The following is a 22,420-nucleotide window of genomic DNA, read 5'->3' as shown; positions in this document are numbered from 1 at the left end:
TGAAGAGTTCATGGAGATGAGGAAATTGTATTTGAAAAAATATTAGTGAAGTGTTTGAACTGAAGAAGTAATATTTTGATGAAATGCTGCAGAAATTTTTAGAAGAGCATAATGATAAATCTCAAGTGGAATTTATCGAGGATTTTTTTTATTTCATCGGATAATGCCTTAAGGAATTTTTAAGGAATCCCGGAGAGTTATTGTGGATGGTTTTTTAGAGAATCTTTATAGAAATTTCTGGATCAAATGAAAAAAAAGGCATATGAATTATTGTAATTTCTTGGAAAAATGTCTAGAAGATATTTTTCAAAAACTCTGGAATAAACCTTTGTGGAAGAACTTCTGTAGGACCTGTCCTAGATGTAACACTTGGAGAAATTGGCGAAGAATCAGCGGAAAAATATCTGCAGGAAATCCTGAGATTTTTTTCCTCAGAATAATCTCTATGAAATTTAGTGGCGGTAGCGTTGGAGTGCTCTAAGATTTTCTGACCAAATTCTGAAGAAATTCCTGTAATCATCCATTGATAAATTGCTGGTGACATCTTTGGTGGAGTTCCTGAAAGTTCTGCAGAAATAGTCACATAATAGTCTCTGAAAGCTTTTCGGGCCTCTACAATGTTGCACTAGAATTCATTGCAAACAGATTAACCCTCTTTTTCCCACGACTTTGATCGATTATTACTTTATGTTTTTTAATGCTTGAACAAACAATATTTCAAGTGCTCTTTTTTTTAAATCAGTTCATTATTATATTTCAATAGTAAATTGATTGTTTATCAATAGTTTCACTGTTGAAACAGTTATTTAAATTTTGGAATAATCTGAGGAGTATAGAATGATATTCTTGTAACTAATACATAGTATTCATCTGGTTCGACGAAAATGTATGGAGCTTTGTAGCTACCATGGAAGTTAAGACAAAAAAGTGACTTTAGAGACCATCTTGATTAAAATATTTTTTATAACCTTAACCAAAAGTAGTTTGTTTAGAGACATGCATTAAAATAGTGAACAAGACTCATGAAAGAGTCCTGTTTATCTGATAATGTACTATTCGTATCTTTTGTAATTTTTACTCTTTTCTTACAAAATTTATTATTTCATATGCTCATGAAAGACATCCAACTGGAACTGTGAAATGTCCTTGCCTTTACCAACTTGGCAATCTTAGTTCCTGCTTCCTTGTTCTATTCCGAATAAATATAGATCACTAAAAATTTAAATACTGAATATCTCAAACAGCATTTTAATAGCGGCGCAGCCGAAAAATTTTTCATGGAAGGGATTTTGTGTTACAAAAAGGACATAATCTACCCTGTACTACAGTTTCGCAATAATTTCCCTGAGTGTAATCCAAATTCCCTGAGAATTCCAGGTTTTTCCAGGTTGAATAGGTTGAAGCCGGTGTCCGAGCTTTTCCACGAAATGCCGGCTAGATTGAAATCACCAAGAACGAAGATGTCGTCAATTGGATTGGCAGTTTCCATTGTAGTAAAAACTGAGTCTCAACGTGCTTGTATTAGTTTGTTATCGCAAACTCGGTCAGGCGCGATGTACATGGAGATAGACAAAATGATTGAGATAGGCAAAATTTTGCCTAAATTCATATGCTTGTAACTTTATGAAAAATTGATGAAATTGGATGCATCCAAAAGCAGTCGACGGCAAATTCGGTCTAGTTTTAGGAACTTGCTTGGCCATGCATATTGGCCACTTGACACCGGAGATGTTCCGAATTCTTCGAGGTCATGTCGTCATTTTTTCTGTCGCTCGTATTTTTATGCGGTGTAAAGTTGGATAGATGTTTACAATTTTCCTAGAAACTAGAACTAATAGGAAGTTGAATGCCGCCGGACTCATTAATATTTGTTGGAAATCTTCAGAAATATGAACATTTCCGTAAAACTGGTTCCGGAAAACATGGTCAGTCATGTTTGTATTTCCGATCATATAAATATTATCCGGAGCTATATCCAAGTGTTCATTAACCTTCAAAATGATGTTTCTAGCAGCATATTCAGAATCATTAGATGCACAGACCACTCTATAGTAGGTTCTAGGTGCCCTGGGGGAAGTGGTCAAATAGGAACATATCTGAAACCATATCAATATGAGCATCAAACTTCATGGTTTTCAAAGATTATTCTTTCCAAAGTATTTCCAGCACCACCGGCTGTCATGGCCACTCTATAGTAGGTGCCAGGTGCCCAGGGGATGTGGCCAATTCAAAACATGTTCGTTCACTTGTTTAGAGTCACCTACTACCATGAACCGTAGGATCTATGTGACTTGGAGGATGTGGAGCAATTTCAGAACCACAAGGTGTAATAACCACTCTTAGTAGATTCCAGGGACTCCTAGAGATGTGGCCAATTCGGAACATGACCACACCCCCCAGGGAACATGGAACCTACTATACAGGGGTCATATAAATAAGTTTCTCTGTAAATGCTTCTAGTAGCATCAGCTTCAAAAATCTAGTTGTTTATACCCATACTGATGTGTTTCCGAGCAGTAGCAAGTAGCTACTAGCAGGTATCCATTACAGCCAAGTGATAATCGTCAACACATGAGTTCATCCCGCCAACGTTCTGGTAATACATTAGTATATCTTAAAGTGACCAGATATGTTTGGCTTCAATCCGGGACACAATTTGTAAACTTCTGATTATTGGCCTAATATCGATATAGAACACACATTATCGTGTTATTATTTTATGAAATCAATTTCCGAGGAAAAGGAAACGATATTTTTGATACTTAGAATATAATCGTACCTGCCACACGATATACGCATGCGAAAATGGCAACTTTGGCTTTGGCTCTCAGTTAATAACTGTGGAAGTGCTCATAATTACACTAAGCTGAGAAGCAGGCTCTGTCCCAGTGAGGACGTTAATGCCAATAAGAAGGAGAAGAAGAAGATTTTTGATACTTATCTCTTTGAAACTTTCAACTTATTAATATGTCTGTTTTGCACTTTTGCTCAAACATCCACAAATTCTAGTGCGATCTGAAGTTTAGATCTGAAATTTTTAACGACTTTAAATCTGAATTTAATAAGCTTTTCAAACTAATTTCAGAAATATTGATGCAAAAATTTATAGTGTTTCGAACTGAATCCTTGTTGAATTCTGGACTGAATCCATGAAAGATTCTAAATCTAGAAGGATTCTGAGTGTTAGTTTGCCCAACAAAGTCTTTGCAGGGATAGAAAAAAAACATATTTTGAGAACAGTACCAATGCAAATTATTAGAAGATTCTGAAGCAAATCATGAGCTTAAAATATATTAAATACAGTTCCGTACCCTGTAAGTCCGGCTGAAGTATTGTGAAAATTTCTACCCGTGATTTCTGTGAAAATTCTCATTTCTATCAACATTATGTTAAGATTCCGACTTTAAGTAAATCTGTGGATTCCATTAATTTCGATCAGACACCAAATAGTTACAGTTGTAGGTCCACAGTGCTTCGAAGGGCTGAATTCCCATCGGCTGGCATCTTTGGTAGACCCTGGAAGCCTGTAAGATCGGAGCCGCTACGCACCCGAACAAAATCAAAGAGCTGCTTTGCTCTGACCGCCACGCCGCCCAACACCAGCTGGTTTCCCTCCCCGTCACACCGGACAGGCAGCCCCGAAAGAAGCACCATTCCGGGTTGGTCCACCATCACCACCAGCGACCAAAATCTACCCGCTACACCAGCCAGCATATCGCGGCAGCACGCAGGGCCGCTCCCACCGGCAGTTCGCATCATCAAGGGCCCAGGGCCGCACTCATCTCGCCACATCAGTCGGCGGCCCGCAATAACAACCCGTCGCATCCCTTCTGCAGTACCGATCTCCAGCTCCTCGACGTCTATTACCACATCCGTGGCCCAATACTATCGTCCTCAAAAGCTCGAATACAAGGTAAATCCAATTGATAGGTATTCCACACACTCTCCGAACATCCGAATCCTCCCCTCGCCAAAAACGCCCTGAGACCCGGAACCAAAAGAGGTTTTAGGTACCCACCCCATTAGACTGCCGTGGCTAAGACCAGTAGTCTGGGGCTTTTGCTGGTTCCCTTCTGGAGCTGAGCGGTTACGGGGCCACCAAATTGTAGAGTCGTATACTGGCGCTCAACGTGAATATCCTTTAAGAGGATCTCAGGAGGGAAAATATATCCTCGGATATATTTTTCTTATGTGCGTTGGGGGAGTTTTCGAGTAACTTTCAATTCCTCTAAAATCAATCCACTCTGGTCGCATTATTCCCAAGAAATCAGTGGCACTTTTTGTAGTATCGCGGTGGTCTAATTCAGCCACGTGGCAAAACCGATTATTCCTAACTCCTTAACACGAGTGATCAACCAACAAGTTCATTTCCAATTATCAAAAAATCATCACCGGTAGTGCAAAATAATTTCGGGTGAGACCGGAATTGAAAAAGCTAATAGATTTCATCCTTTTTGAATTGTATAATCACTCTGCTTTCCACGTTTGATTCCTCACTGTTTTGAAAATGCCACGATTATCGGTTTCGGGTCCAGATTTTGGGATGCTCTACCGCGGCATGCGTGTGGACCATCTCGACCCCGGAGAGCTCGACTACGAGTTGTTTTTGCGAAATGTAGTAATAGGGGATGATGAGTCTCGGGCAAAACGCCGACGTAGGTTGCGCCAGATCCTCAAGGACGAGAGTGATGGGCATGAGTTCATCGTTCACTATGATCTAGATCCAGAAATAGATCTCGATAGTTGCAAGACAATTTTTTCAGTACTCTCACGAACTCTTTCTACGGAGCCGCGAGCACAAGTAGAGTTTTGTCGATCACGTCTATTGCATCTGGGTCACCGCCTTGCGGTTATTAAAAACCATGCGGTGGGAGAATTGAAAACCAAGGCCGAAGAAGAGTTTACAAAAGTACTGAATTTGTTTTCGGAATATTTTTGGACAGAACAGGAGTTTTACGCAATTGGTGGGGAATCTGAGTCTGAGTCAGAGAGGCTCTTAGATGAAGCAATAGGGGGAGTTGATGTGCCGACATCGACCTCAAACTCAGCCACAGGAGCCATTCCGAAGCTACCAGACTCATCTCAGTTCGTTTCAAAGTCAGACTTCAGTCGTGCGATGACGGACATAGGTAGCCTCATTAAAGCGCTCGCTTCACAGGTGAGTGGACTGAAGGAGGAAATTCGTAGACAACGACCTCCTCCGCCAGTTCCACCAAGGCCGTCCTCGGTGCACCTAAATTCTACAAATCCTTTTCGAAATGATGATGTTCGTCCCATTCAATCGGCGACTACTTCGTCGCGATGGCTAGGATCAGCGGACATCCGATCGAGTCGTGGGACTACGATCCCAACCTCGACTATCAGCGGTAGTGTCCCATATCCACCACCCGTACCCCCAAACGAAGATCCCAATGGCTCTTTTCGGCGTCGGATGGATGAACTTTCATTCAGTCCATTCGGAGTGGCTAATTGTAACCAATCTCCAAATCTTCAGGGTAATATTCCTCTACGCCAATCATCGGGGTTAGCTGTGACCTCTTCATCACCCGTTGCACCGTTGCGTAAAATGACTCCCATTTCGCAATGGAAAGTGAGAAAATACTCCGGAAGTGATCATGGCCTGGGTCTCAACGAGTTCTTGTCCCATATTGAACAGCTTGCGATTTCAGAACATGCTACCGAAATCGACCTATTCGATTCAGCGGTGCATCTGTTCGAAGGTCCAGCGTTAAGCTGGTACACCTCGTGCAGAAATCAACGGATGCTGCAAAATTGGCGTCAGTTGGTGCAGGAGCTGAAAAATGAGTTCCGACACCCTGATCTCGATTCAGTTCTACGCACAAAAATTTACCAAACACGTCAGCAAAAGGGAGAGTCTTTTCAGCAATACTATCTGCAAATGAATAAGCTTTTCCAAGCAATGAGTCATCCCATGACAGAGGTTGAAAAGGTCGAGGTGCTCAAAACCAATTTGAGATACGACGGTCGCAAGGCCTTGGTAGGAAAGAATATCGCTACACTCCGGGACTTGCTAACCATAGGCAAAGACTTAGATGCGACAGATTTTTCCGCGTTTACCAAAGTTTTTGCCTCGCCTAAGAGAGAAAATTGTGCAATTGACTTTGCCAATAGAAACAATACAGGTAGTAAGACATTTGTCAATCAAAATCGTCAAAAGGCTCAGCAACAAAATCAGAAGAATCACAAGCCCAATGAGAACAACGCCAAAAATGACCCCAGATCTCTCCCACCCAATAAGCCGAACCAATTGGAGAAAGCCAAGAGATCAGAGGGCTCTCCTCCAGATTCAAAACCTGGGCCAAGTAAACCAAGTGCTCTTCTAAAACTAGTTTCTAATTATTCTCCACCCGAGGAGGGTCAGTGCTACAATTGTAGAGATTATCATAATCTCTCGGAATGTCCAATTCCCAGAAGAGTGTTCTGTAATAGATGTGCTTTGATTGGGTTTACCACAAACAACTGCCCGTACTGTTTAAAAAACGGGCTGGGGAAGCCCTAAAGCCGCAGGGACTTCCGGCTGCGCGATCGATAGATGCCGCAGAATCTTGGTTGCCAGATCTCTATCAATTCTATGAACCGAGATCGGACGACGAAGATGAAGAAAGCGTTCTACCCCAGATTCATAAAATAACCCTGAACAGTATGGCAGATGATCGACCACATGCCCAACTCCGAATTTTCGACATTTATGTCAACGCTCTTCTTGACTGTGGAAGCAACTTGTCCTTCATCAACTCAACCATCTTCCGTAAGCTGCATAACGTTAAGCTGCGGGAACCCTCCTTCCCGGTAGATCTTCGAACGGCAGATGGGTCTCCATTAGAAATTCTTGGCGAAGTCCTCATCCCATATACTTTTAATGGTAAGACGAGGGTGTTGCCTACACTAGTAGCTCCTCATCTGACCAAAGATTGTATCTGTGGGATGGATTTTTGGAAAATTTTTAGAATTAACCCAACCATCTCAATGGTTACCCAGAACGGGGCAACCGAGATACCCGATCGGGAAATCTCTTCGCCAAATCTGACTGATTCACAAACACAGCGATTGGATGGAGTAAAACAGCTGTTCAAAACAGCGGCTCTTAATACTCTGGATGCTACACCACTTTGCGAGCACAATATTGTCTTGAAAGAAGAGTGCAGAGACAACAAACCGATCCGCTTATATCCTTATCCCATAGCTCCGAAAATACAGGCGGGTTTATTCGCTGAAATCGATCGGTTGCTAGACACTGGGATAATCGAAGAATCTAACTCCGATTGGTCTTTGAACATAGTTCCAATTCGGAAAGCCTCGGGGGCTATACGTCTTTGTCTCGACGCTCGTAAACTCAATGAGAGGACCGTACGTGACGCCTATCCCATCCCACACCCTGGACGCATACTTGGACGACTTCCTCGCGCAAACTTTCTTTCAACAATCGACCTCACGGAGGCCTTTTTACAGATCCCGTTGGCTAAAAGGTCACGGAAATATTGTGCGTTCAGTGTGCAAGGGAAGGGGATGTTCCAGTTCACCCGGCTTCCATTCGGTTTGATCAATAGCCCAGCCACACTGGCTCGATTGATGAACCGAGTGTTAGGTCATGGTGCACTGGAACCGAATGTCTTCGTTTACTTAGACGATATTGTTATAGTAACGGAGACATTCGAGGAACACTTACGGCTTCTCAAGGAGGTGGCGAGACGGTTGAGAGAGGCGAACCTTTCAATCAAAATCGAAAAATCTCACTTTTGCCTGAGTGAAATACCCTTCTTGGGGTACACTCTTTCCTCTCAGGGTCTGAGAATAAATCCTGAGAAGATAAGACCGATTGTAGAATATGAACGCCCTACAACGATCACAAAACTTCGCCGCTTTCTCGGGATGTCAAACTATTATCGGAGGTTTATTCCCGACTATAGTAAGACGACCGCAGCCCTCACAGAGCTTCTAAAGACAACATCGAAGTCAGTTAGATGGACTCCGGAGGCGGAAGAGGCTTTCCAGGCAATAAAAGAGAAGTTAATAACGTCCCCCGTGCTTTGTAGTCCCGATTTTGAACAAGAATTCATTTTACACACCGACGCGAGCGATCACGCCGTCGCTGGGGTATTAACCCAAAATGTAAATAATCAGGAGCGAGTGATCGAGTACTTTTCTAAAAAGCTGTCCACTCAAGAGCGAGCCTATCATGCCACCGAGAAGGAGGGTCTGGCGGCTCTGTTGTCCATAGAACATTTTCGAGGATACATTGAGGGCAGTCATTTTGTCCTAGTTACCGATTCCTCCGCGCTAACATTTATCATGCGTACAAAGTGGAAGACGTCCTCACGACTCAGTCGTTGGAGCCTTTCACTTCAAATGTACGACATGACGATTGTACACCGCCGCGGAAAAGACAACGTTGTGCCCGATGCACTTTCCCGTAGCGTAATGGCAATATCGAGCAGTGCTTCATCTTCTTGGTACAGTGATTTAAAACTGTCGGTTTTGAACAGACCTGACGATTACCCCGATTTCCGAGTTGACGGAGATGAACTTAAGAAATTCGTCTTCAATCACGATCTTTCCGATCACCGATACGATTGGAAAATTATTCCAAGTCCTGAATCGCGAACGGCGATACTTAAGGCATGTCACGATGATTTCATGCACGTCGGCGCGGACAAAACACTCGCTAAAGTTCGTCAAAACTACAACTGGCCCAAAATGGTTAGCCAAATTCGATCCTACATTCAAAAGTGTACGGTTTGTAAAATGATTAAGCCACCCAATTCATCTACGACACCCCCGATGGGTGATATGCGACTTCCAGCGAGACCGTGGCAAATAATCGCTATCGATTTCATCGGTCCGTTGCCGCGTTCTAAATCGGGCAACCAATATGTCTTGGTCACCTTAGATCTATTCTCGAAATGGGTTCAACTGCACCCCTCCTCTAAAATCAGTGCGAAAACGCTCTGCGTTGAACTGACGCGTCATTGGTTCCATCGGAACTCGGTTCCCGCGATAATATTATCCGATAATGCCACAACTTTCACTTCGAAAGAGTTTAAATCGATGCTTGATCGGTTCAAGATCAAGCACTGGCTATCGTCCCGGCACCACTCTCAGGCCAACCCTGTAGAGCGAGTAAATCGGGCGATAAACACGTCTATTCGCTCATACGCACGAGACAACCAACGTGAATGGGACACGCGACTGTCGGAAGTTGAGGTGGTAATTAATTCCACAGTTCACTCCTCTACTGGCTTTACCCCGTTTCGGGTGGCGAGGGGAGAGGAAGTAGTTCTCGACGGAAACGAGCACAGCAACTACGAAAATGAAGACGAAACGTCTCTAGAGGCGCGCCTAGCACGCATTAAAGAAGAGTCACCAAAAATGTTCAATTTAGTCCGAAAAAATCTCGAGAAAGCCTACAGAGAGGCTTCGCGCACATATAATTTGAGAGTTCGCCAGCCTGCTAAACCATTTGCGGTTGGGGCAACCGTTTACAAAAAAAATACGAAAATCTCAAATGCCAACGAGTTTTACAATGCAAAATTAGGGCCACAGTTCCTACCTTGCAAAATTGTGGCCAAGCATGGGTCGTCATCATACGAGCTCGTTGATCAGGGAGGAAAGAACATCGGTGTTTGGAAGGCGTGCTTACTGAAGTCGGCTTAAATCGCTTCCAATTCTTCGGGCAACTGTAAAGACCCCAGTCGCTGAATGGTAGAGCTGTAAATATTGAATTGAAATTTGACCTTTTAATGACCCCTTGAAGTTGACCTTTTCATTGGAATCTCACCTTCGGCCTGAAATAAGCGTTTTAGTCTGTTCTACTTTCCGCGGAGTAGGAACGAGACTCGCTGAGTCTGTAGGCATCACTGAGTAAATTAATTCCATTTAATAACATCAAAGTAAACTTACGGAGACGTCCGAAAACTTACTCTCGCGCGACCGCACTTCGATCCTTACCAATCAAGGATTACCGGCAAACTGATCATTTGCTGCGTCAAAGCGTATGTAAATTCTAAAGGTCAGTAACCTGAATCACAATTCGTGAAACTGCACGAAAGTCCAATTTGAATTGAATGTTTTCAAAGTATTGGTGAATGCCCCGGTGGGGCGAATTTGGTTCAAACAATCCACAGGACAAAGACGAAAAACACGAAAGTGTCCATGGTCTCGCAACGGATTGGTGTTGACAAGAAAGTTTTTTCCGATGGATAGGATAGGCCCACAGTAGTGGAAGAGCTATTAATTTAGTTTATTCGGCACCGTCGTCCGCTCGACATGTGATTATCCGGCGCGGCGCGCATTTGTTGGTTCTCTGGCCCGGTCGGCGTAGTGCGTATTGCGTGGAAAGATGAGTGTCGCGTATTGTTCATTTTGTTTGGGAGCTTCTCCGAACAAGCCCCAATTTATTTTGTGCTATTGTTTTGATTGGATGATGGTTGGCGATTTTGACCAATATAGTAAATATAATCTACTCGTGATTTGGAGGAGAGAATAATGCATGTTTTGTTCCGATATAGTTAGTTTCTAATGATGATGCAGTTACATTGTTGCCCACTGATTTCGAGAGAATGGTGTTTTGCTTTGTTTTTTTGGTGTTATAATTTAAATGATAATTCTACTGAATATCCAAAAAGTAATATACTCGTAGGTTGCCGACTACAAATGTTATTATGTTTAGTGTAAACGCTTCACTTTACCCGACCAGAGGGGGGATATGTTACCGGCGGGTACCATTGCAATGTTTTTGCTAGTTTTTTTGTGTGGAATTAGGGAGTTGAAATTGTTAAGCAGTCAACGGTGGATTTAAAATTGTATGTCGACTGTGAAAATTGCGTTCGGGATGAATGGCCTAGTAATTGGAGCGCGTGAAGTTGGCTGAGATGACCGCGGAAACAGAAAAACCGAAGGGAAGGTGCGAAAGCGTCGACAGTGGTTGAGGATCAGTGGTGGTTTAGAGCTCGAAGTATTAAGTGGCTTGTGCAAAACGTTGGAAAAGTTTTTTTCGCCACCGCGTGGCATCTCCAAAAGCACCTTTTCGATCCCCGGAAATTACTGTCACCGGACCGGATAGCAATCGTGGTCGTGTAGACCTCGACAAATACCGCCCAGTTGTAGGTCCACAGTGCTTCGAAGGGCTGAATTCCCATCGGCTGGCATCTTTGGTAGACCCTGGAAGCCTGTAAGATCGGAGCCGCTACGCACCCGAACAAAATCAAAGAGCTGCTTTGCTCTGACCGCCACGCCGCCCAACACCAGCTGGTTTCCCTCCCCGTCACACCGGACAGGCAGCCCCGAAAGAAGCACCATTCCGGGTTGGTCCACCATCACCACCAGCGACCAAAATCTACCCGCTACACCAGCCAGCATATCGCGGCAGCACGCAGGGCCGCTCCCACCGGCAGTTCGCATCATCAAGGGCCCAGGGCCGCACTCATCTCGCCACATCAGTCGGCGGCCCGCAATAACAACCCGTCGCATCCCTTCTGCAGTACCGATCTCCAGCTCCTCGACGTCTATTACCACATCCGTGGCCCAATACTATCGTCCTCAAAAGCTCGAATACAAGGTAAATCCAATTGATAGGTATTCCACACACTCTCCGAACATCCGAATCCTCCCCTCGCCAAAAACGCCCTGAGACCCGGAACCAAAAGAGGTTTTAGGTACCCACCCCATTAGACTGCCGTGGCTAAGACCAGTAGTCTGGGGCTTTTGCTGGTTCCCTTCTGGAGCTGAGCGGTTACGGGGCCACCAAATTGTAGAGTCGTATACTAGTATATAGTATTAAGTGCAAATAGATATATGTTACGATTCCAATAATATTTACTACATACATTTAGAAAGAACTAGAACTAAGTTCTGTTAAGATGTTGTGTAGAATCCTGTCTGGCTTCTATTAATATCTTGATAAGAATCTTGTTGGTCCGTGGAGAAAGCCGTCCAGTGTGTGGATGTTAATTTTGAATTTCCATATTACATTTCAATATTCATATTTCAAGTACAATTTCCATTATATTTTGTTATCTCTACAATCCGGGTCGTTTTCCAGGACACTTGGTGATGCGGACTGGATGCTCAAATCCGGGACTGTCCCGCACAATCCGGGACGTCTGGTCACTTTAGTATATCTTGATTCTGCTGCACTGCTGAATCGCCGATGTGTGTGGAAGGCATTTATGCATTAGGCAAAGACTGAGGATTCACAATAGTAAAATCACAGACAAACAGACGTAACACTAATTATTTTCATCGTACAGCAGAATAGTGCCCAATTGGGTCCTAAAATTTTTAATGAAATCTTGTTTTTATTAAATAACACGAAAGAGCATGTTACTGTAACTACTTTAGCAATTTTTCCCGCTCAAATAATGGCTATATCATGTTTAAACTTTAATTTAAAAATTTGGTCCATAAATGAACCTTGACACTTTTGATCATGTTTGACGTTCGCTTAGTCGACAAAAACACCACAGCGGTTTTAGTTCGACCACTGGGTTTGTTCCTATCTGACATTTCGTAAGGGACACGGAAAACAAAATACACCCAAAATTTGAGTTTAAGCCAAAGGATGTGACAAAATCTAAAAAATATGTTTTTTGGGCTTAAACCAACGGAAAACATTAGAAAATTGAGTAAACGTGTGTTTTTGGCCTAAACTTAAGCGTTTGGCACTAAAATTGGAACAGGGCTTTAGGACCCTATTCTAATATTTGGTAGTTGGCCGACGGGCCACTTGTGACGCTCGCCTCACTTTTGTTCGAGTTTGACATTTGCTCACTACCGCCACCTAGTTCACGGTTGGCCAAATCAAGACTAACAATTCAAAAGGCCTCATCTCCAAAAAGTAAACAATGAGAAAAATGCAATCTTGTTTTGTCGAACAATAAATCCAATTTAAATCATGAATTTAAGCATTGTATGTTATTTTATCGTCCAGAATGTCGATAGCTGATTTATAGCTATGAACATTCATTACTATCATTTAAGCAAAAAATCCTGCTATAAAAACGAGTCAAAGGAAATGAGCTGTGCAGCCCTTTTCATTTGTGGCCATAGACGCCGGCCGACGCTGATGAGGCCTGTGAGTTGACGCCTTTGTTTACTCTAAAATGTGTTGAGGCCTTCTAATTGTGGCTTCTTTTTTCATCATCTTCTGATGTGGCCTTTTGAAAATCATTTAAAATTGATGATGAAATAAGAAATTTGAAGTGTAGAAGAGTGTTAAGTGGTGAAGTAAAGTACATGGAGATCCCTACAGCTAGAGAAGATTCGTGCGGTCGATTAAATATGTGATTGATTGAACCCTTCGTCATCCATGAACATTATGTATGTGCTACGCGAGTTTGTCGTCGAGAAAATGTATGGAAATATTGGTTCAATTGAAATAATATTGCAATTGAACGTTATTTTTCATGCAATTGAAACCAAATCGTGTTTTTGTTGATTGTCTGTAAAGTACAGACAGGCTGACACAGGTATTATTAGGTAGTATGATACAAAATACATCAGTCTTCACACGGAGAAAACGGAAAACCCACATTTGAGTATTTTTAAACTTATTTTTGAGTTATTTTTCTCTCCCTATTTCATTCGCTCCTTCTATTGTTGTCAGAGAGCGAACAGCAAAACAACCCAAAAACCGAACCTTTGTGCGTTACCTCAAATTTGAGTAAGTGGCCTAGTACTGGAAGTTGAGTTTTTTGATCTGCCGGTTGAGTGAAAAGAACATAGCTAGTAGGTATTTTTTCGCATGGCTGCAAATGAAAACAACTTCTACCCCATCAACTCAAAATTAAGTTAACGCACGAACCCCCGGAGTTGAGTGGAATGAACTCACTTTTGAGTACTTCATTTTCTCCGTGCAGGAACCCGATAATGTTCGCCGTTTAGACAACCACTGTATAAAATAATACAAGGAGCAGTCACTACGTAGTATACCCTGCATCTACTTAGTGAGTTTGGAACGTTTTTGTAGATTTGCAATTTTGATGTTTGTTTAACAGGCCTCAACTCGGTTTCCATCAGATATAGAAATGAGGCCTTTTTGAGAAAAGGCCGCATTTGCGATGAATATCCTGGATAGCGGAAAATGAGATGGGGCCTTTTAGAAAAATGTTATTTTTTCAACTTTTATGCATATTTTTAAATGACTAATGTATGTTTTAGTAAGAATAGGCTCTTATACACTGAAATCAGCAGAAAACCTATTTGTTTACATTTTGGACTTGAGGCCTTTTCAATTGTTGGTCTTGAAATGAAGTATTTTTAGCATTGGGCGTAAATGTTCACGTGACTATGTTTTGAATTGATAATTGTTCTAGCTGTTACGTCTGTTTGTCTGTGGTAAAATACTTGCCGTTGTTTGGTTATTGGAAGACCCTCTCTCCGCTTCCGACAGCAGGGCCGGAACGACTATGATGATCGAAGGCAGCAGGAGGCAAGACTGCGTCGGAGGGATTGAGGACATCAATTGGGCTTTCTAAGGCGCGTTCCGGGTTTTCAAAAAGCGTATCCAAAGGGCTGAAATACGGATCGACATCAGGATTCGAAGAAGCAACAAGTTAATGTTGCAACGTGCCTGACAAAGGAGTCAAGATTTCTGAACCACATCTAGCATCAGGACCAGGACGACTGTGATAAACGCTGGCTGGAAAAGGCACGACTGAGCTAGAGGATCCAGAGACTTCCAAAGTGCAATCTGCAGTGCATCCTGGTAGTAAGGTAGATGGATAAAAGCGTTTTCCTTGGAGTCTTGGAGGCTTCGGAGTCAGTTGAACATCGCTTGTTTCACGCTGAGATTTTCTAATGGTGAACATTCCAATGTCGTTGCTGTTATGCTGGACAGCATTAGAAGGAGTGGTGTAATACGAAGGCTGATCAGGCGAAGAATTGCTACTAATGGATGTGTACTTGTCTGAGAAAGAATGTTGGGAGACCCTGACACCAGTCTAGACAACAGGTCCAGAATGACTTCGATGACAGGAACCAGCATGCGCGACTGTGTCGAGTAGATCGAGGGCTCCCTTAAGGCGGCAGGCAAAGCGTTCTGGATTACAGGAACTGTTGACATGTTCAATCACGTTGCTCCGATGCGCACTATTCGAAATTACACGGCTAAATTGACTTCGGTTGAGGGAGTGGAAAATTGTTATGCTCTCAATTCGGGCGACACTATAACTGACGGCATATTCAATCAGGGGAACCATGAGTTTTTTGCACTTCGATCTTCGAACTCGCGGAACAATATTCCTTTTGACGACGTATCAGGGCTCAATGCAGTTTCACGGAGTTTATGATCAATACCAATCTTGTAGAAAATGAAGTTTACGCGGCTAGCGTCAATTCCTTGTTTTACAAATGGAATTGCCTTGAAAGGATCTTTGCTCTGCAAACAGTCTTTGGTCAATTGCTTCCGGTTTGACACTCGGATGGACACGAGAATGATAAAGCAAGAACAACTCAACCGGTTCGGAAACAGTAAGTATGATGGCGGTACTTGTTTCTTTTGTACCGCCAAGCAGCGGTTTTGAGGCAATCGGGTTAAAGTTGATCTCTTCATCACGGCGTCTTTTAGAGGGCGATTGTCGAGAAACAGAGCAATTTGTTGGCTTTATTTTGCAAGTTCCTTTCTAATCTCAAGCCATACATGTATTAAACTCTTTTTTCTTTCATCACCTCGATCCACTGCTCTCATCCAGACGTCGCAGGACTTCTTTGTAGCTCGTTGGATCATCAAACGGACCCGTCGTCGGTTGGCATCTGAGAAGAACCATTTCCGCCAGAAAATGAACCATAAGAATTAGAATTAATATACTTGCCTGCATACCGGCGCTCCCGACCGCTGTGCCTTAACCCTTGCTACATTTTATCAGCTGATCTACTAGTTTGCGGTGGGAGCGCAATTTCATCACAGGCGTCTTGAAAGTCTTCACTTTCCAAACTGTTCAAAGTTTCATTTCCGAAATCAATTCCGCAGTTCATTTGCTTTGGCTTTTTCAGACTCGCCTCGTTGATATGCTTGTGCCAATCTTCACTCCCGTTTGCAAGGAAAACCTTCTTTTGTCGATTCACACGATACAAGCCACTGTCTTCAACGCCAGTGATAATCCGTCCTCCATCCTCGATCCAAACTTCGCATTTGTCCGCCGTAAAAATCATCTTGTCACCTCGTTTGCAGATTGTACTCACCGATAATAAATTGGTAACCATGTCTTCATACTTCTCGCATAATCTGAGATAACGCCCTAAAAGCCATTGGTAACCACGTGTGTAGATCGTTGTTTCTGAGCAAATGAATGAATAAGCATCCAAACCAACATCACCGGCAGGTAGAGAATGATCCTTTCTTTACCATAGAGTTGTTAAGTAAATCTATTCAAATGCTCAGAAACAACGAGCTACACACATGGTTACCAATGGCTTTTAGGGCGAGATCAAAAATTATGCGGGACTTGAACTATTTTCGGTTTCGACTTCATGGTTCAGCATCTCTTCATCAACGAATCTTTGATCAGCTCTCGCCATGTGACAGGTTGCACCGGAGTCAAAACACTATTCGCTCGTCTTCACGTTTCCAATAGCAAAAAAATACTGCAAAGACTTTGTGATTTGCTCGTCTTCATCGTGTGGACATTTGGCGGCAAAGTGACCTGGCTTCTGACAATTTGCGTGAACTTTAGCGTCCATCTTTCGTACCTCGTAACTGTTGCTATTCAATTATATTTCGGTTTGGGTTATTGGCCCACAACCAATTGTAGAGCGGTAATGAGAACGGTCTGTTTTATTCAACATTCCCGGCGAATATCTTGGGATTTTTATACACAAAAACACGTCGGAACACTTGACGAACAAAACGGAGAAGAAATCATCCAAATCCGTTGACCCGTTCTCAAGCCATTTCGTGACATACAAACATCATTCCATTTTTAGATAGATAGATAGATAGATGTAGTGGAATGAAGTAATATATTTTTTCACTTATTTATCTAAGGTACCGCGGGGTAAGTGGGTAAATGGGGTAAGTGAAAACAATTGATATATTTTACTCAATATGTGAATTAACGTTTTAAACTCATGCGTAAACCTTTGAGGCCATTCAGAACATTACGATAGGTAAGAGATTTCTGAGATTTTTCAGCCATTTTTGCATAATAGAGCGAAAAATTGTTAACCTGCCAACTGTTACTCCGTAACAAGTTGGCGGCGTACAATCTTATTTTAATATTTTCAGTGGAAAAATGTTGCGGAAAATAATTTCCTGTACCACTTCTTAGTTGTCCTCTGTGACAGTTTCAAACTGCAATAAAAAATTTTAACAATTAATTCGACGTAGACCTAAAAATGACTAAATTTAAACACCGTCAATTTTCTTATCAGGTGGGGCAAGTGAAAAGTTTATCATTAGAGATTGAATTTGAGTTTTCGTACTTAAGTAGCCATAAGTAAACATGGTTCGCAATTATCATAGAAAAACATAACGTGCTGATAATTCAAGAAACACTATACTCAAGCGTTAAAAGCTATTAGAAATTATGGAACTTCTCTAAAAGATGTTGTCAAACATTACAATATTAATATGTCTACTTCGTGCAGCCAATTAAAAGGAAGACGTTGACTGAAAAGTTGCAATATTAGAGAACACACGGAAATCTCGTGAAATGTCTATGTAAGCTAGTTCAAAACATAAAAATGGGGTAGGGGAAGGCGGGGCAGTATGGTCATACGGGGTAAAATGGGCCACCTTTTATTTGAGCTTAAAACACAGATTTTGATCTCAATAACCTTAGGACCTTATAAAGTATGCTTCAATTAGTCACCACCGTGAAAACTAGGCAAAAAACTGATTTGGAACTTCATATATCGATAAAAATCTGAAATGTTGATGCTACTACGAAAATCTTATAAGATTTTGGATGCAAAAATAAGCTTTGCATAAAGTTTTGTTTATTGACTTCAATTTTTTTCACAGCAGTTAATTCTTCCATTATTCATAGGCATTATGTGCACAAAATTGTATAGATTCTAAAATAAATTTTCTATAAAATATAATTTATATGAAACATCTAGTAACGGGGCAATATGGTCATAGCCGGTCAAAGCTATCTTATCACAAAAATAGATAACCAAAAATGGCATGTCAGTTTAGCAGTTTCATTGCAATATTGTTATCGCACGTGATTTCAATTAAAACTAGAATTTTTAACTGGTTAAACTTATTTGAACGACTATGTTTGAATACTGAAGCTCTTAGAACCATGATTTATTGAACAGTCAGCAAAACATACCTTTTCATGATTCAAATCAGACTTCAACCCAGTTTTTGTACTAAACTCTATCATACATTATTGCCTTCTTCTAAATTAAGCCTTGCAAATGGTTTTCCAATTAAAATAATAAGATTTATTATGGTGGCTCATATTGCCCCGTAGGGGGGACCATTTCGCCCCGTATAGTGTAGAGTCACACACAAAATAGTGTTTTTCAAAAATGTTCCCAAAAAAATTCTAAGTAATCTTTTTACCAAAATACAACTGTGGTATGAAAGGAGATGCTTCAAACTACAAATTAAGCTTATGGATCGATTAAATTGTATTGTTTTTCTATGCTTTTCAAGAACTTTTGCTTAGGTGGACCATACTGCCCCTATTGACCCTATAGGTCTATCCACATAAAAAAGATACTAAATACGTTATTGAAGGATTCCGTTTGATTTCTCCCGAAGAGTTATCCGACGTCAAATTCGACTTTCTCAAAAACAAATAACGAGCGGTGGAAATTCTACAGAGCAGAAATGCAATTGCTGTCCTGTATTGTAAGAACTAACATTGGAAATGTTGCAGTTATAATGTTGTGGAATCATTTCAATTAACATAACTGAACAGAAGAAAATTCAAGTGAAAAGAATAATATTTTCTTTGTTTACATGTTACTTATGTTATTGTTCATTTGGAAGCCTTAACAAATGTTAAAGCTAATAGAAATCGTGAATATAACTGTTTGTTTTTGAAATTATAGTTCAAAACGATAAACTTTTCACTTGCCCCACTTTTGGGGCAAGTGAAAAGTAGAGAGACATTTTTCAAAACTTTTTTCTGTATTTTTTTCTTCAATTTTTCATAAAAATCAATTTCAGCATGCTGCTTATATTTGGTGGGAGTCATGCTAAAAATATACACGACCTCATTTGTTTAAATTTAAAGTGTCTAGTATTTGAAGAATCTCAACTATGCGAATTCCATTACCCACTTGCCCCACGGTACCTTAACAAAACAATGGACCGATGCACGAGTTCATTAATTTGACGTTTGAGCGGTGCCATATTCACTAATTGCCATGGTCAAATAAATAACACGGCACCGCTCAATCTTCAAAAAATGAACTCGTGCATTGGTCCATTGCGTAGCGACACGGGTTTCAGCCTACTATAACAACAGATAATTTTAAAGAAATGTTTGGAGTAACTTCTTGAAAAATCCTTGATCTAATTTATTGGAGATATCCTGGAAGAGTTCTTAATAGATTTTCTTGAATAACACTTATGGTTTTGTAAGCGATTCCTGGAAGAAACTATGGTCGAATTTTTTAAGAAATCTCAATGGAAATGGATAAAAAACTAACTAAAAATATGGGCGACTTCCTAGATGAATTTTAGTTTGGTTTCCTGGAAAATTCATAAAAGAATTGATTTAAAAAAGAATAAACTTTGGTGGTCTTTCTTGGAAAGATCTTGTACAAACTGGGGAAACTTATAAAATAATAACTGCAGGAAAACCTGGGTAATCCCTAGGAAGGGTCATAGAGTTATTCTTGTACAAATTACTAAACGTAGTAGCGTTGGAGTACTAAAGAATTACTTGTAGAACATTCAAAAGAAATTCTTCTCAGCATCTCCGAATAAATCACTAGAGGAATTTCTGAACGAATTCTTGGGACAATTAGTGGAGACATTTCTAGCAGTATTGCTGAAGAGATCCCTGGAGAAGTTCCCAATAGTATTCTAGAAGAAACTTCTGGAGAAATCAGCAGAATAATTGTTGAAGCTGAAAACTTCTTGGAGAATTTGAGGAATTGTCACGTCAAGCATCTCAGAAAAATTCTCGTTTTGGTCAAACTAGGCATTTACTCTGCAATGGACCGATGCACGAGTTCACTATTTGACTTTTGAGCGGTGCCGTGTTATTTACGTGACCATGGCAACAAGTGAATTCGGCACCGCTCAAACGTCAAATTAGTGAACCCGTGCATTGATCCATTGCGGAACATTGATTTATAAAAATATGTCATCTTTGGAAAACGGTTATTAGAGCCTTGGCAAAGTAATCTCAACCAAACAGTTAGAGTTACTGTGCACGTGCTGTAGACTTAAGTCAGGTCCATCTCACTCGGGCTCAGATTGGGTACCACTTCTAGTACTGCATTTGATCCCTTGATACTGCAAAAGGTATCCAAGTTTGACAGATCGCAGTAAGCTTTTCACGGCATTCTAGATTTTGCTCTATGGACCGATGCACAAGTTCACTAGATTGACGTTTGAGCGGTGCCGAATTCATTGGTTGCCATGGTCCCATAAATAACACGGCACTGCTAAAACGTCAGATAGTGAACTCGTGCATTGGTCCATTATCTTACGTGCCATAAAATTTTAGGCAATTGCAAGGGACATGGAGGTCTCTGTATGTCTCTGCTTAGGTGCAAGAGGCCTCATTGCTTGCAAGCGCACGGGCGCGCTGTACATTGTGAGACCTTTTTTGGTGCGCCTCATTTTTCTTGAGATGTGTCTTCACTGTGGTCTCATGTGCTCCGTCACATGTGCTGCGCAATAATTGAAGTGATTACAAAAGTTTTCAACTAGGATCGAAATTCTAACTTTTGGATCGCGAGACTTCGACCATATCATGTAGGCCATCTAGCTTTTTATTTTTTCTATAGCTGGACTAAAAACAAAATGATGATGAAATGTCGGTCACCCAAGAAACATCGGCAAAAACCATATGATCAATGATCAATATCTATTCACAAATTTCATAACGCTGAAGGGGGTGGGTGGGCGTCCTTGGCGTGTTACAGCTCATACAAAATTTGTTGAACACTCATATAAAAAGCGTTACTAGGGGGTGGGTGGGTGTCAAAAATGGCCATTTTTGGCGTTTTGAAATTAGTGAACAAACCCTTATACATACCGCTTCTTCCTGTACTTCTGCCTTTTATCGTCCGCTTCCGACGAAAGGAAACACCTCGGACTGAAGAAGGCAAATTTGATGGGATTCTCGCACGTTAGACACGTATGCGGTGCCGCTTCCTCACTGATCAACCCGCTCGTCCAGACGGCTGTATTACCCTTGACGTAAAGCTCCTCCTCCGTGTTGATTTCCGCTTCCCGTAGAAATGCAGGCCCCCCAATGTCATCTTCCAGCTCGCTGTACGTTTCACGGATCTTGTAGAATTCCACCGGGCTTTCGTCGAGCGAAATATTCACATCCTGCATGCGCTGGAGCAGAATGAAGTCTGACGGAACCGAAACGGGCTTCTTCAACACCAAAGGGCCCGGGTGTTCGTTCACCGCCTGACGACCCCGAGGAATAAATTCCTGCGGAACGAAGAATTAATTTAGAATTTAGAGCAAGTTATTGCATATTGGGCAAAAACAGACCCAAAACCGCAACTATGAGAATCCGCTGGTTGAAATCGTATCATATAGGTACCTGTTTCCATGTAAAATATCACGGAGAATAATTAGGTGATAGGTGAATTGTATGATAACGTTTCCAAACCTTTCCAAATCAGCAACTTCTCAGTCGCGAGTTTTGGTCAGTTTTTGCCCACTGTGCATCGCACCACAACAAAACTTTATACTTACCAGAGGTTCTGAGGCGGTTATCATTGTTTCGCTGTATTCATCCAGATTTGCAAAATTTTTGAGCGCCGCTCAGATGAACGCATAACAAGTCAACCCAACGACAAACTTAAACAACTCTAGGGTCAATCTTCAACACTCTTCCGTCGTAATCTTGTTCCGCCGGTCGATCGTTTGAGATAAATAATCCGAAAAAAAAACCGGTGCGAATACAAATCCCGCGATGCAGGCAAAACGCTTGCGGTTGCAAAACTACTCTGATGCGATCTGCGGGAAACGTCAAATGGGAAACAGTGTTGCCAAAGGTTATCGGATCGCATCGCGGAATTTTAAGGGCTAACGTCACGCGTGTGGAGAGTACTCATAGGGGGAAAGCACCAATTTTCGAGCTGGCACTAATTTTCGACCAATTTAAACAAGCAGCGAACTGGACTGGGTGAACCAACGTGCGAAGTTCGATTTTTGACCAACTTCACCGACTTCACCGCGTCGCGAGTCACTTCGCTTTAGTGCGCATCTATGCCCTCCACCACGTGCAATATGCTCACTATTGAGAAT

The 22,420-nt window shown here is 41.7% G+C and overlaps 1 protein-coding gene across 1 annotated transcript in view; it reads right to left on the bottom strand.

The window, feature by feature from the left end:
* LOC5564049 (anaphase-promoting complex subunit 1) overlaps positions 1-22,128 on the bottom strand; it is a 64,011-nt gene extending 41,883 nt beyond the window's left edge. The window contains exons 1-2 of the mRNA XM_021848188.1: positions 21,866-22,128; positions 21,189-21,595 (exon numbers count right to left, since the gene is read on the bottom strand). Coding sequence (XP_021703880.1) covers positions 21,189-21,595; positions 21,866-21,889 — 431 coding nt within the window. The 5' untranslated portion in view covers positions 21,890-22,128. The remainder of the gene's footprint in view (positions 1-21,188; positions 21,596-21,865) is intronic.
* Between the last annotated feature and the right edge of the window lie 292 nt (positions 22,129-22,420).

The sequence above is a fragment of the Aedes aegypti genome, chromosome 1, assembly GCF_002204515.2.
Source record: "Aedes aegypti strain LVP_AGWG chromosome 1, AaegL5.0 Primary Assembly, whole genome shotgun sequence".
Lineage (NCBI taxonomy): Eukaryota > Metazoa > Arthropoda > Insecta > Diptera > Culicidae > Aedes > Aedes aegypti.
This window is presented reverse-complemented; position numbering and strand designations above follow the sequence as displayed.